A 13,934-nucleotide genomic window follows, 5' to 3' on the forward strand; every position below is an offset into this window, starting at 1 on the left:
GATCCCAGTTTATGTCAGGTTTCTTGCAGAAAAACAAAACAGAGTTTGTAAGAGAAACAAGAAAAATATCTTATGTCTTAGTCTTAGAGAATCGATGTCACACTGGAGCAGTTTCCGCATTGAAGTTTAGCGCACCCACAAATGTACGGATTGAAAAGGCATTGTACGGAAACACTCCGTTACCGAGAAGTCCACAGAAGTCCCCGCTCCCGAGAAGTGCGCAAGACTGTCGATAATGACCCTGTGCCAGCTGTATTGTCATAGTTCATTGTTGTTTTGTGTGAGCATGTTGTTATATTCGTCCACCACGTTGTTTGGGGGAGGACTCCTGGCGGAGACGCAAATGGTACAACCCACCAGACAGTGGCGAGGAAAATAATGCTTTCTAGCGTGTCCGAAACAGACGCTCTTTAGTTGCCGCCCAAAGGTGGCGCGGGCGTTAGAATTCTCTAGACAGGGCCCGTCCATGCTTCGCCTGGTGCATTGTAGTAGGAAAAGCGTCAACCACGCGTCGGTCCCATCGGGCCATTCTTTCATTTTATCCCCGTACTCGGTGCAAAACCGGATTACCGCCCCATCCGTGAAAACACAGGTGTTTCCCTTTCATTTGGCTCTTCTTTCTCGACGTGGTGAGGGGGACGCGTGATAAGGTCTCAACACAAGACAACTTTCACCGGACCTTGAAGACATGTCCCTCCTCCCAGTACCCTTCTACCTCCTCGCCAGTTCCAATTCTCTCCTGCTTGGATGGCACGGAATAAGTAAAAGCAGCAGCTTCTCCGGGCCCTTTCCCAGAAATGGCTCCTTGCCCTTTCAGAGAAGCGAGGTGAGGGCTGGACCAGATCGGGGTCACTGGGTCGTAGCCCCCTAGGTGCCCCCCTCGCCGCTCTTCTCTCCTCCGTTTCTTCTCTATTTTTTGCCCCTGCCCTCCGATTGGTCCCTCTCGCCCTATCCCTCCTTGTGACGATCGTCCATCCGACAGCGCGCGTCCGATGACAAACGCCCCGTAACTGAAGCGAGCCCTGCTTCGGCTGCACGTTGTCGCCCGGAGGCGTGCAGCAGCGCCCCATTTGTCACGAGATCGTGCGCGGCTTTGGCGTCGGCCGACCGATGGCTTGCTGAGTCGCTCTTGCCGCTGTTCGGTGTCGTTGCCGTGTCCAGGAAGAAGACGTCGGAAGGGGTCAGTCTAGCGCGAAGTCGCCGACACGGAGGCGTGACACCAGAAACAAAGATAGCGACGGACCCATGGCCAACCCGGCGAGCGCTGGCTGGATGACCGCGTTGGTGGCCTGGAGCGCCCTGGTGCTGTGGAGATCTGCCTCGTCGGCTGCGGTGACTGGTACGTGCTTTATCGAACTTGTTGGGTCGAATTTTCTTAATGTTTCTTGGTTGTTTTTCTCTGACGCACACGTGGCAAGTCACTGAGAATGCAGTATGAGATTCGTGCATTTTTTTGTGTTCTCTATCGTCCGAGTTCATTCGCCTTGCGTGTTCATGTTAGTAAGTTGCCGCTCGAGTCCGTCTGAACAGCGGCTGTTGCTGCGGCTTTATTCTGTCAAGCGAAAAGAAGCAAAAGTTGTTTGTTTACCCTCCCATTGTATGTAAACAGGCTCGTCGGTTATTTCCTCCTTCTGGTTGTACTTCCTAATCATCGGCACTTCCTAATGCGTTTCCACTTCCTCTTTTTTGTCGACTTCGTTTTTGTTGCTGCCCGCATTTGCGTAGCGCAGGCAGAACGACACCAATGTCCCGGCAGGGCCAAATCCGAGTGCTGCTTCCTCAATCGTCGGCGCTTGTTTGCTTAGTTTCCTACGGATGCACTGCCGCATTGCGATCACCGAACTGGAAAAACAGCAAAGCATGCGTTCACGGCTCATGCATCTCTCCGCTGGCAGTAACTCACGTTCAAACAGGTGCTTGCTAGAGGCCATGGACCAGGAAATATCCTTGCTCGGTAGATGATGCGTACTTCTTAATTTTATTTTTACCTTTCAAAACTTTTTTCTTTCCGAAATTATTGCAGTGTGTGTTAGGTGATTTAGGCGATTTTAACTTCACTCTTGAAGTATATTTACATGTAGAAGCCTTCAGTAATATTTCAGAAGCCCTAGCTTGCTGCCTGTACAGCCATGGACGAGTGAAATGCGAATACGGAAATATGAATCAAAACACCCAAAATTGAAAAATACTGTTCTTGTGGGCGAAATAATGGAGGGAGTGCTACTGGTATATTTGGAAAGTCATATGTCTCAACTTCGTTACTGTAGCTAATACACGTGTCGATTTGACCTGCATGCGAAGAAATCATGGTACTTGTGTGTTCCGGTTCATATCTTCCTGATCGCGTTTCATTTTTCAATGAGTGTACTTTAGGAACCTTGTTCATTGGCCGATTATGTTAATTTTTCTATATGACTTTTTATGCTGCCTGGCTTTTTTTTTTCAATGTATTCTCGCAAACATCTCTTTCTGTGGGTATTTATTACAAGGAGTGTTCAAGTTTTGAGGGCGAATTGGTCTGAGTCTAATTTTGCTGTGTAATTACTGCACTTGCTACCAGCATTGACCGAGAGGGTCATAACGTCAAAAGGAATAAGGTTATGTTTTCCTACATGCATTCAGCCAAAACAAAGCGCTTTAAACAGAGTGTATATGAGTAATGAAAATATTGCATAGAAGCTGGAAACCCACAAAACGCTTTTGAGGCTTATGAAGAGGAAGTCTAAAATTTTGGGGGTTAATCTACGATACGCCAAATCACTTTGCTTTACTTCACTAACTGTCACCTCTATTAAGCGTTGGCCTCAATGACCGTAGCCTGATTGCGGAAACTTGGGTTATTTTACAGAGGAAGAGTTATATACCCAGAAAACAGGCTAAAACCAGTACTACACGCGGACCTAACCTTTGTCTTCCTGATCAGTTACCGATGAAGCTGAGTTTTCATTGTGAAAGTTGTAGGTTCGGCGCAATGGCGCTATTTTCTGTTACGGTGGTCTTGTGCGCGTGCGATCTTCGTCCCGGTTGGGTTAACAAGGACTATGCAAATTTTTGTGCTTCATGTACAACGAAATTTGACAACCAATTCTTTTTCGTAGTTTCTTCTTGAGGCGATGTCAGGTTTTGCAGACAAATGGGCCTTTTTTCAGTACCGGTCCTCCTAGCGGCTGCCACGGCGAACTAAAATGGCAGTAAGGCGCACCCTGCAAAAATGCGAGCTTTCGGAGAACTCGTTCACAAAATATAATGGTCCTGCAGTCTCTCCGTGCCCACCCGTAACCCGCACCTTTCGCATTAATTTTACGGCAGCAGGCGCACGTTCACGTATCTGCAGTGGTCGAAGGACCCCTTTTTTACTTTTTTTTTCATTTTCGTTACTCCCTCACTGGCAGCCATACATGTGCTCGCAGCGTGGTCAGAATTTTGCCCTTTCCTCATAAAGCGTTGTTTGTGTGTGCACGTATGAACCCACCACGAGCGATAGAAAGAGAAAATATACAAAAGGCGCAGCGCTAGACAGCATAGCCGCTCCCCGAGCAGGAAGTCGAGGGGCGCCCTTTTGTTTATTTTGCCGGAGGCGCCTTCTAAGAATGGCGGACCGGCAGCTGGCGCATGCGCAGATCGCTACTGGGAAAATGTCCATTGGTGGGAGGGGCAACACACTGGCCATTCTCTTCTTCGACTCGACTGTTCAGTTATTTTGATTTTTTAGATAACAGAGATTTAGCACTTCACAACAAACACTTTACGAGTTTATTTCATCTTTCCGGTTGGTCCCTGGGGGCATTATTCATCGCTCTCAAAGACACAATCAAAGCCACTCTTTGATGTTTAAAGCATTTTAAAGGGATAGGGGGAAAGTTAAAGTGATCGAGGCTGAGTACACAAAATTTGTGCAAAAGACGTGCAGAAGCTATGAAAAGAGCCTTCCCCCACCTTTTTCCTATTTCTTCCCCGTTACTGACTTTAAGTGTAACCTACCAGCAGACAGCTTCGACCACTACCTACAGGACTGCCCCATAACTAAAGGACACATAACAAAAGAAATATCCTCGGAAGAGGGAACCATGAGCTAATTAGGGAGACAGCGAGAGATTTTGTGTTTCTATTCGCGCTCACGTCAGTAAATCTGGCGGCTATACGGTACTTGGAACCTTTGGGCAGGTTGCTCCGCAGCATCCTAGCGCTACCAACATCCGCGCCAGCGTTCGAAGGCGGAAGGGGCACGCCGAGATACAGCGAAGCTTTGTATCTCTACCCCCCGAAGGGTTCTGTCGCGACCGTTGGAGTCAAGAGAAAACTGCCTCGAACAAATAAAAGAAGTTACTGGCGCCGCCAGGAACCGAACCTAGAACGAATAGAGAAACGGAATGAGAGCCCGTTGTCTTATCGATTGAGATACGAGCCCATGCGGAGACGGGGAGACACACGGTGCACTCATTGAGCACATCGCCAGGTTTACCCCCTGCGTTCTCGCTGAATGCCACGTGATAGCGTCACGTGACCTCTCGCGCCGCTGTGCGCTCCGCCCACGGCACGTGTAGCAGCCGTGTGCGCGCTAGGAGATAGTAAAAATACATGAATCCCTCATCAACTCATTCCGTCCCAACTCTCCTTCGTCTCTGCCAACGATCTCGTCGGCAGCGGCGGAGAAGTGAGATCGCCTAACGCCGGGTTTGAGCTTCCTTTTTTTTTCATAGAAAAAGAGTTGCCACTCATGTGCTCAACCAATACAACGACAGGAAACACCATTGATGGATCATACATTGATTTAACCTTAGGGAAGAATATCTCCTTGAAGTAACAAAAGGGGTGGTTAAGTATCTTTCACTTGTCTCCGGTTTCACTCTTTGTAGATCCGCGTGCGTGAATTATAGTGACGTCGCATGAATAACCGTTCTGGGTGTCCTTTACAGCTCCGGTTTCCAACCACCTTTACAGGGTGGATTGACGCACATTTTTTTTCGATGGCTGTCGGTAGGCGCAAACAAGCTAATTGCTGCAGGATGCACAATGCTGTATTTTTTAAGGACGCAAAATAGGACATGGGCTCTACACAGTGCTTGGGCGTGCACGTTTTCTGTCTAGAAGCTGTGTGGAAGCGGCAGATATTTGATTGCTCTTTCAAAATCACTGCGTCTGACAATGCGATGCTTAGCACATTTTTTTTTTCACTACACACACACACATCCACTTTCTCGTTCATGGAACTTCTTTTTCCTGATCGGAATGATTTCAAAGGGCGGAAGCAAGCTTTTGCTGACACGCCTACACCGGTTCGGGCCGCTTTATGTGCCTCGCGGGTAGACACGGCGTGCGTCTGGGCGGAGCGTTTACGCGTCCAAAAGCACTTTCGATTCTTAAAGCGAAGCTTTAGAGTCCTCCCTGATGCCGTTGTACGCCAATATGCCCTGCAGGAAAGCCGGCTTTCTCTGACGATGATGATGAATGATCGGGGTAAAGTGGAAGGAAGAAACGCTTCGGAATCTAACCTGGGTCTCTCGCGTTATGAAGCTGGCGCCTATCCGGTTGCTCCATTTCCACATGGTCGAAGCGAACGCCAACCAGCATGTACCCATTTGCGCCGCACATCCCAAACCCAAACGTTAGGCCAACAGAATGCACACCCGAGAGTTGCTGCGGGTTTTCAAGATAAGTAGTGCGCACCTCCTGAGCAGCGCATACTCGAGGTGTGGGATTGGCCAACCAAAGAATCCATCAAGAGAAAGCTTCGCGTTCAACTATCGTCGTCGTTAGACGGAGGGGCTCATGATTTTTCGCTTTATTCATTTCTTGCGAATGACTCGCGAATTCTTCAAATCTCGCTCAGCGATGGAGGGAAGAAATAAAGAAATCTAGGGGTAAACTGTGCAGGGTCCAGGACACATCGGTGTACGCATATTTTGTTGGTTGGACATTTCGGTGCGCAAACTTTCTGGCTACTGAATTATCTGTGCTTGCTTGTTTGAAACACCCGTTATATTTTTATTTCCGCGTGACGTGAGGGATGGACCATAATCGAGCGCAGTGATTGTACCATTACATTGATGCCATGTTTGATTCTTGCAAGTTATTGTTATAAATTAAAGATTTGTATATATTTCTTTACTACCTTGTTTACAGAACACCTGTTATGCACCCAAGGGATTGGATTCTTTTGCATTTTTTTTTTAATTTACGACACGGTCTTAATTTATATTCGCTCTTTTTTGCGGCACGCACATCAGCTAGGACTATTTGCCAGTGTTTACGATGGTGTAATGCATTTTTATCTAATTTTCTCTAACCAATGAAAGCGGCTTTACAAACATTGGTTGCCTGCGCTTTTTTGAACGGGCCTTTTTGAAAACAGCTGCAGCTTCTATATCTTCTCAATGCTGATAAAGCTCGTCGTGGGTACAAATGACACTCCTTCCCGTATTTGTCGCAAACCTGCCTTCGTTATATGTTTGCACGCGTACTTTCATCTCATTATAATTCTTTGTCCCAGCCTCCACCCACCCCGTCTTTAAGTTTAAATGTCCCCCAGATTTCATTTTCAGTCATATTAGCTCTATTCGATTCAGACGCAATTCCCTGCAACGCCTGCACTGGTGCACGGTGCCCTGCGCCAAAGCGCTCGATTCGCCGCTGCAAGAATGGTGCCGCGCATTGCGTCCCTCGATTGCTCATGGTGCAGCCCCGGTGCCGCCGCGGCGGTGCAGAACTGCTGCACCTGCTATGGAGGAGGTGCAGCGATTCGGTGCCATGAGCGCGCGCCGTAGTTGGTTCCTTGTGGGTTGGCAGGCGGTTACAGCAGTTGCGGCGACCGCGTGAAAATGTGCGCCGCTCTCGAAGATACGGGGGACGAACTTGGCGTCGTCGCTGAGAGGACGACAGGCGAGGATGATTAGCAGACGACTATACCTGCACCTTCTCCACCCCTAGCCTCCTCCCAAGTCTTTTATCCCCTCTTCCCCTCCCCACCGCACTGGGTTGTATGCAGGTGAGCTCCCTACTGAGCTCAATAATATCCCCAGTGCACTTTCCTTTCCTTTCTTCCATCCAATCACCTCTCTCTCTCTCTCTACCTGCACCTTTCTCGATTGTAAACACGCAGGGGCGCTGCTGATGGTGCAGTCGTGGTGCACCGCTTCAGAGTCGAATGGCGCTACTATTTTCGGGTTCCCCTGAAAAACTTACAGGCCCCCGAAGCGTCACTGCCTTGATGCAAGAAAAAGCGATACAATCACCATGAGCTCACACAGCCTCTCAAATACGCAACAAAAAGCCACCCAGAAAGCCCCTGAGGACACAATGACCAGTATCGTTGGCCCCTCTCTCACCCGTCGCGGAACCAGCTTGCTGGCTACACCCTTCCGCGCTTCGCGGTCATATTGACGGCGCCCCTCTCCAGGAATCGCTCTTTCTTCATGGACACACCAGACATACCTCGCTTTCTTCCGTTATAAGAAGAAAATAATTGAATATGCTGGTTTGACGACAGCTGCGACTATAGTGCCTAGAATATGCTGGACACTATAGCTGGGCCAGTCGTCTTCAAGTTTTCCACGCCCAGTTTACACAATGGAGAAGCCCAAGTAATACCCCTCTTTCTCAACCAAGGGCGCAGGTAGCCAGCGGTGCAGCTGCGAATGGGCAGGCAAATTCGCACCATGTACAACAGAAAATTAATATATATATATATATATATATATATATATATATATATATATATATATATATATATATATATAACACAGAAATAAGGGTTGGCAGTCGAGAAAACCTCGGAAAGCAAAGGGGAGGATGTGGTAGATCATTGAAACAGATTAAGAATTTGGAAAGAAAGAAAGAAAGTGAAGAAAAAATGCCCGCCAGGTGGGATCCGAACCCACGACCTCCAGAATACCGGTCAGGTGCGATAACCACTACGCTACCGGCGGGGCGATTTTCCCATTCACTTTCTGGGGTATTTATGTTAGGTATGTTTGTTCCCTGTGCTTGGGGGTGGTAGCCAGCGCCATTCGGACTAATCGGGGTGAAGGGGACCTTCTTTTTAACCCCCGGGTCGTGACTCGAGTGTCTACGACATGTCCAGAGTGGTCGACCAGCTTTGAACCCTCTTAAGCTCCCTTTGGCAACAAGACTGCCAGAACAGAGGCCCTCGCTATGCATGTAGCGAATCAGAATAGGAAATGAGGGGCTCGTTGAAAATAACACAGAAATAAGGGTTGGCAGTCGAGAAAACCTCGGAAAGCAAACGGGAGGATGTGGTAGATCATTGAAACAGATTAAGAATTTGGAAAGAAAGAAAGAAAGTGAAGAAAAAATGCCCGCCAGGTGGGATCCGAACCCACGACCTCCAGAATACCGGTCAGGTGCGATAACCACTACGCTACCGGCGGGGCGATTTTCCCATTCACTTTCTGGGGTATTTATGTTAGGTATGTTTGTTCCCTGTGCTTGGGGGTGGTAGCCAGCGCCATTCGGACTAATCGGGGTGAAGGGGACCTTCTTTTTAACCCCCGGGTCGTGACTCGAGTGTCTACGACATGTCCAGAGTGGTCGACCAGCTTTGAACCCTCTTAAGCTCCCTTTGGCAACAAGACTGCCAGAACAGAGGCCCTCGCTATGCATGTAGCGAATCAGAATAGGAAATGAGGGGCTCGTTGAAAATAACACAGAAATAAGGGTTGGCAGTCGAGAAAACCTCGGAAAGCAAAGGGGAGGATGTGGTAGATCATTGAAACAGATTAAGAATTTGGAAAGAAAGAAAGAAAGTGAAGAAAAAATGCCCGCCAGGTGGGATCCGAACCCACGACCTCCAGAATACCGGTCAGGTGCGATAACCACTACGCTACCGGCGGGGCGATTTTCCCATTCACTTTCTGGGGTATTTATGTTAGGTATGTTTGTTCCCTGTGCTTGGGGGTGGTAGCCAGCGCCATTCGGACTAATCGGGGTGAAGGGGACCTTCTTTTTAACCCCCGGGTCGTGACTCGAGTGTCTACGACATGTCCAGAGTGGTCGACCAGCTTTGAACCCTCTTAAGCTCCCTTTGGCAACAAGACTGCCAGAACAGAGGCCCTCGCTATGCATGTAGCGAATCAGAATAGGAAATGAGGGGCTCGTTGAAAATAACACAGAAATAAGGGTTGGCAGTCGAGAAAACCTCGGAAAGCAAAGGGGAGGATGTGGTAGATCATTGAAACAGATTAAGAATTTGGAAAGAAAGAAAGAAAGTGAAGAAAAAATATATATATATTTTTTATATATATATATATATTTTTATATATATATTATATAAAAATATATATATATATATATATATATATATATATATAGACTCTCCTGTGATAGTATGAGGTCCTGTCATCGGCTGTCTTGATTAAGGCACAGAAAAAATGATTGGCGCATATGGCGGGTACGCCGGACCCGTACGTACAGATCCTCTGACGGCTACCGTTCATTTGCTTTCGCACTACTCAAAAGACATTACTTTATTCTCGTGTCGCGCATACACACATGTTGGTGGATGAATTGTAAACAACCCTGACTTCAACTATATACGCGGCATTCAGCATGCTCGCTTCTTGAAAGATGACTGCATTTAAAGTCGCGAATGCGTTCATTAGCGAAATTGCTCAATTTGTACAACTTGGAGCAAAACATTCGGTATACGATATCGCAAAAGATGTCGTTTTCGTAACCCTCGTCAGCTTTGAGCTTGGTCGGCTGTCCGAACGCAGTTTTCGACCAAAGGGGCATACCGTCTTGTGGAACCTAAGCGATAGACGTCGTGGTGGTGGTTTGCTACTTTTTTACCCGCCGCGGTGGCTCAGTGGCTAAGGCGTTGCGCTGCTGAGCACGAGGTCACGGGTTCGATTCCCGGGCGCGGTGGCCGCTTTTCTGATGGAGGCGAAAAGCAAAAAAACGCCCGTGTATACGAGATTTCGGCACACGTTAAGGATCCCCAGGTGGTCAAAATTAATCCAAAGCCCTCCACTACGGCGCGCCTCATCACCAGCGTTGCGTCGGCGCGTTAAACCCTACAATCAATCAATCAATCAATCAATCAATCAATCCATCAATCAATGGTTTCCTACTTCATCTTTGTCGGGCGATAACATTTGTGCGCTGCTTGCCGCATTTCATAATGTACCACAGCCTTTGGTGTTTGAGGATTAAAATAAACGTCCCGCATTAAGAAATAACTGACATTAGAAAATGGACGAAAGTTTTTATTCTAAAAAAAATTCCGAGTGTACGGTGTGTTTCTTGTGTAAGTCAAACTGCATAGGATCCTTGCTTTTTTTTTTTTTCTAGCGGACCAGAGCACGTTTCAATGCGGGAGGCAGCAGATACGGGACGGCAGGATCGTGGGGGGCCACGATGCATACGACGGCGAGTTTCCATGGGTGGTATGTATTGCATTATCATAAAAACTAAGTTTGTCGGAAGAAGACAGTAAACATCCCTTCCTCAACGTTATTTTTTGTCCTTCATAATTTTTTTTCTTGTTTTGCTATGCGCGAATTATTCCAAAAGCAGGCTTACTTGTTCCTGGATTTGTATCACAGGGCATAACAAGAAAAAGTTGGTGGTGCTTCCTTTAGGCCATTTGCCAACGTAACAGCGGCCCGTATTTGATGCTTCGTTTCGACTGTCATGTCATGCACTCATATGTTCCGTCAGTGTAGCGAATGAGAAGGTGGAATTTTATATTTTTAACGCTGCTCACGGTTACATTACATTCCGTCGATGGCAGCGGATTGTGTTTCAAGCTTAAAATTTAGGCCGGAAACCCCAATATGCGATTTTATAACAGCCAGATTTTATCACGAGTTGCATAAACTAAAGCACATACCACTCGTGCTTTGAAACATGCTGTAATTTGTTTCAGCATGTCATAAGATTATTAAACAACCTAACAGCAATATTTAAGCCCTCTAAGTCATAACAAACAGTTGACCTCGTGCCAAACAAAATTCTTCCCTTTATTTTGCTTTGCTCTCGTTTCTCATTTGTGCTAACGCAATGTGCTTCGTGTCTTTTCTCTTGCTCCGTGCAGGCATCTCTGCGCTTGTACGGTCAACATTTCTGCGGCGGAGCCCTTCTGAACAAGCGCTGGATTGTCACTGCGGCCCATTGTCTTCGGAGGTAATTGATGGCTGGAAGGGTGCATTCTCGGCGGTCGATTGCCTGCTTCTCTTGTAGTTAGGGTCTAATGGGATGCAGGTTTAGCCACTGGGCACGCCGTTGTTCTACCCATTGTTAAACATCATCGAACACAACCTTTTATAGGTGCCGTAAAGAACACTGTGGCTTGTAGAATAACCTGCGCACGGTATATATATATTTTTTCTTAATTCCAGTGTTGCCAAAACTGTTGGGAGGTCGCAAAGCATAACCTTTGTTCCCTTTGAAAGGCACTCCGAGTGGAATAGGGCAAAGTACGCACTTTTCAGATTCTATAGTTCATTCCAGTTCATTATAGTTTGGCGATAGTTCTGAAAAAGAAGGGGGGGGGGATGAGGCTTCGAAGGTAAACAAAGGCGCACCTGTTCAAGAATACGGGTATTTACACGTGGTCTGGTCCTTTCAATGGCCAGACCACCTGCTCTGTTTGAGTATTTGCCAGTCGCGCTGGTTATAATATGTTGTGCGAAGGATTCGGGAGGGTGAGCCTTTAGTTTCTTTTAATAAGCATGAGATACCTAGGAGGAAAAAAAAAAAGAAACGGCAACCCTTACTGACATTCGGATAAATACGACTGCTTAATGCGGGCCGAATTTTATTCTTCGTATTCAGCCGTTTCCAACTTCAAGGCTTCATCAAATTGTGCATTGCCACCCATGTGAATAGTCATGTCGATAATCATTAGGCTAGATAAATAAATAACTTAGTGAACAATCAAAAGACACGTTCTTCTTATACCGTCTGGAAAAAATATTTTCGATTATGTAAGTCGTTTGGAGACTAATGCGGTTATTACAGCCAAAAGTTACGTATAGAAATACTAGAGACACGAAGAACATCTTATGCGTGCCTGCTAAAGAATTGACCTTTTTCCAGTAGCGATCTGCGCATGCGCGGGCTGCCGCTCCGCCATTCTTGGCAGGCGCCTCGGGCAAAATAAACAAAAGCGCGCCCCTCGGTTTTCTGCTTAGGTAGCGGCTATAATCTGCACGTTTTCTTTTTTTTTTTTCTCTCTCTCTTTGGACTCCTCGTGGTGGGTTCGTACGTGCATACAATAATGGCTTTCTAAGAAAAGGGGCGAAGACGCTTGAGACTGACCATGCTGTCAGCACATGGCTGCCAGTGAGGAGGTTACGAAATGAAAAAAAAAAAAAGGGGGGGGGGGGGGGCACTTCGAACACGGCAGATTAGTCACGAGAACGTTCGCCTGCTACCTTGACATTCATGTGAAAAGTGCGGGTGAGGGGTCAGTGCCGGAGGGGCAGCAGGACCAGGATATTTTGTGCCCGAGTTCTCCGAAAGCCAAACTTTCTGGGGGTGTGCCTTACTGCCATTTTTAGTTCGCCGTGGTGGCCGCTAGAGGGACCGGTACTGGAAAAAGGTCCATTGTCGATGTGTCAAAAAAAATTTTTGTCAGTTTTTTGCAGGCGTTGTTGTTATTTACGGGCGGTGAAAAGTGTGATTCCAAGTGATGTTCGGTAATTAAATCAATTGATGACGGGGATTTATTTTTAGAGATTCGAGGAGCGGGTATGCTGCATTAGCAATTTCTTAGGTTTTAACAACCTTCTAGATTTCTGATCAAGCTTAATTGCCTTATCGCCAATTTCTGTAAGTAATTAATTTTCTTTCTGACTTCAGCGAAACTTCATTCAGGGCACACCATTCAGAACTGACCTGGATAACGGAACAGCCTCTGCTTTCTTCAATAGTACGCGGCACTGCCCAGGTTTAGCGTTCTAGTGTGTAGTGTTATTCATAGTGAACTGGCGTGGCAGGTGTTCTGATATCGACTTTTCTTTTCTTTATTAAGCAAGCCGCCCAGGTACTTCACCGTGCGCCTCGGGGAGTACAACATCCGGAGGACGGAAGAAGACCGGGAGGCTCAGGACATCCGGCTCGTCCGATACGTCATCCATCCTCGTTACTCGCTTCCCAAGCGCTACAACAACGACATCGCGTTACTGGAGCTCGCCCAAGACGTGAAATTTAATCGCTACGTCATCCCCATCTGCCTTCCCGACGGGCCCCTGAAGCTTGAAGAAAAATCAGCCACCGTGGCTGGCTGGGGCAACATAAAAGACATCGATAAAGGTCAGTCCCTTCCACTAGAGTGAACTAGAATAAGGGAGTGTCCCGAGCGGCGGCGCCGAGCCACTCCGGTTGGCGTCGACACCGCGAGGGGGCGCGACTGCGCCCTTTCGCAGCTGGTCTGGCGCAGTGAGACTGCGCGTCTGGCCTTGCACTATCATGTTCTCGCGTTCTCTTTCGGCTTTCAAAGGCATTCAGAAGCTAAGCAAGATTCTAAACGGGCAAACGTAATTTTTGCTTTACTTACTGCTGCTCCAGGTCGAGCAAAAGACCTGCGACCTCGATGTGGTGAGCCATTCTGGTTGCAGGCACTTTAGTTCCGCTATCCGCGATTTTGATTCACCCCGAGCTTTATATCTGGCGCGGGCGCTTCTGAATGTCAATGAACTGTCACCTGTGTTCACCGCAACCCGCCGAATACTGCCTGACGAACGATAATTACTTACTTTTCGCGAACTGGCAGGTGTTCATCATGGACTGTTAGTCGCTGCACAGGGCAGAGCATCGCGGTTCTAAAAACGCGTCATTGCTCGTATAGCAGCATTTAAGAGCGACAAATTTTTTAGCCGAGGTGTTGCAGTAAACTCTGATGTATTATTCGGCGCATGTGCGCAAATAAGCACGTTGACCTCCCTCACCCCCAATCTCCTAAAAGGAAGTTT

General features: G+C 47.5%; 2 protein-coding genes across 3 annotated transcripts in view; one reads left to right on the forward strand and one right to left on the reverse strand.

Annotated features, from left to right (window-relative positions):
* Positions 1-13,934, reverse strand: part of LOC144178504 (venom protease-like) — a 65,790-nt gene that overhangs the window by 39,939 nt on the left and 11,917 nt on the right. The gene's annotated exons all lie outside the window — the stretch shown is intronic.
* Positions 1-13,934, forward strand: part of LOC144178502 (brain-specific serine protease 4-like) — a 47,213-nt gene that overhangs the window by 28,274 nt on the left and 5,005 nt on the right. For both annotated transcript variants that reach the window (XM_077706416.1, XM_077706415.1), the window contains 4 exons: positions 1,162-1,339; positions 10,309-10,403; positions 11,054-11,142; positions 12,995-13,275. In XM_077706416.1, coding sequence (XP_077562542.1) covers positions 1,246-1,339; positions 10,309-10,403; positions 11,054-11,142; positions 12,995-13,275 — 559 coding nt within the window. In that variant the 5' untranslated portion in view covers positions 1,162-1,245. The remainder of the gene's footprint in view (positions 1-1,161; positions 1,340-10,308; positions 10,404-11,053; positions 11,143-12,994; positions 13,276-13,934) is intronic.

Source organism: Haemaphysalis longicornis, unplaced genomic scaffold (assembly GCF_048455015.1).
Source record: "Haemaphysalis longicornis isolate Haplotype H1 unplaced genomic scaffold, Haemaphysalis longicornis Haplotype H1 scaffold_4, whole genome shotgun sequence".
NCBI lineage: Eukaryota > Metazoa > Arthropoda > Arachnida > Ixodida > Ixodidae > Haemaphysalis > Haemaphysalis longicornis.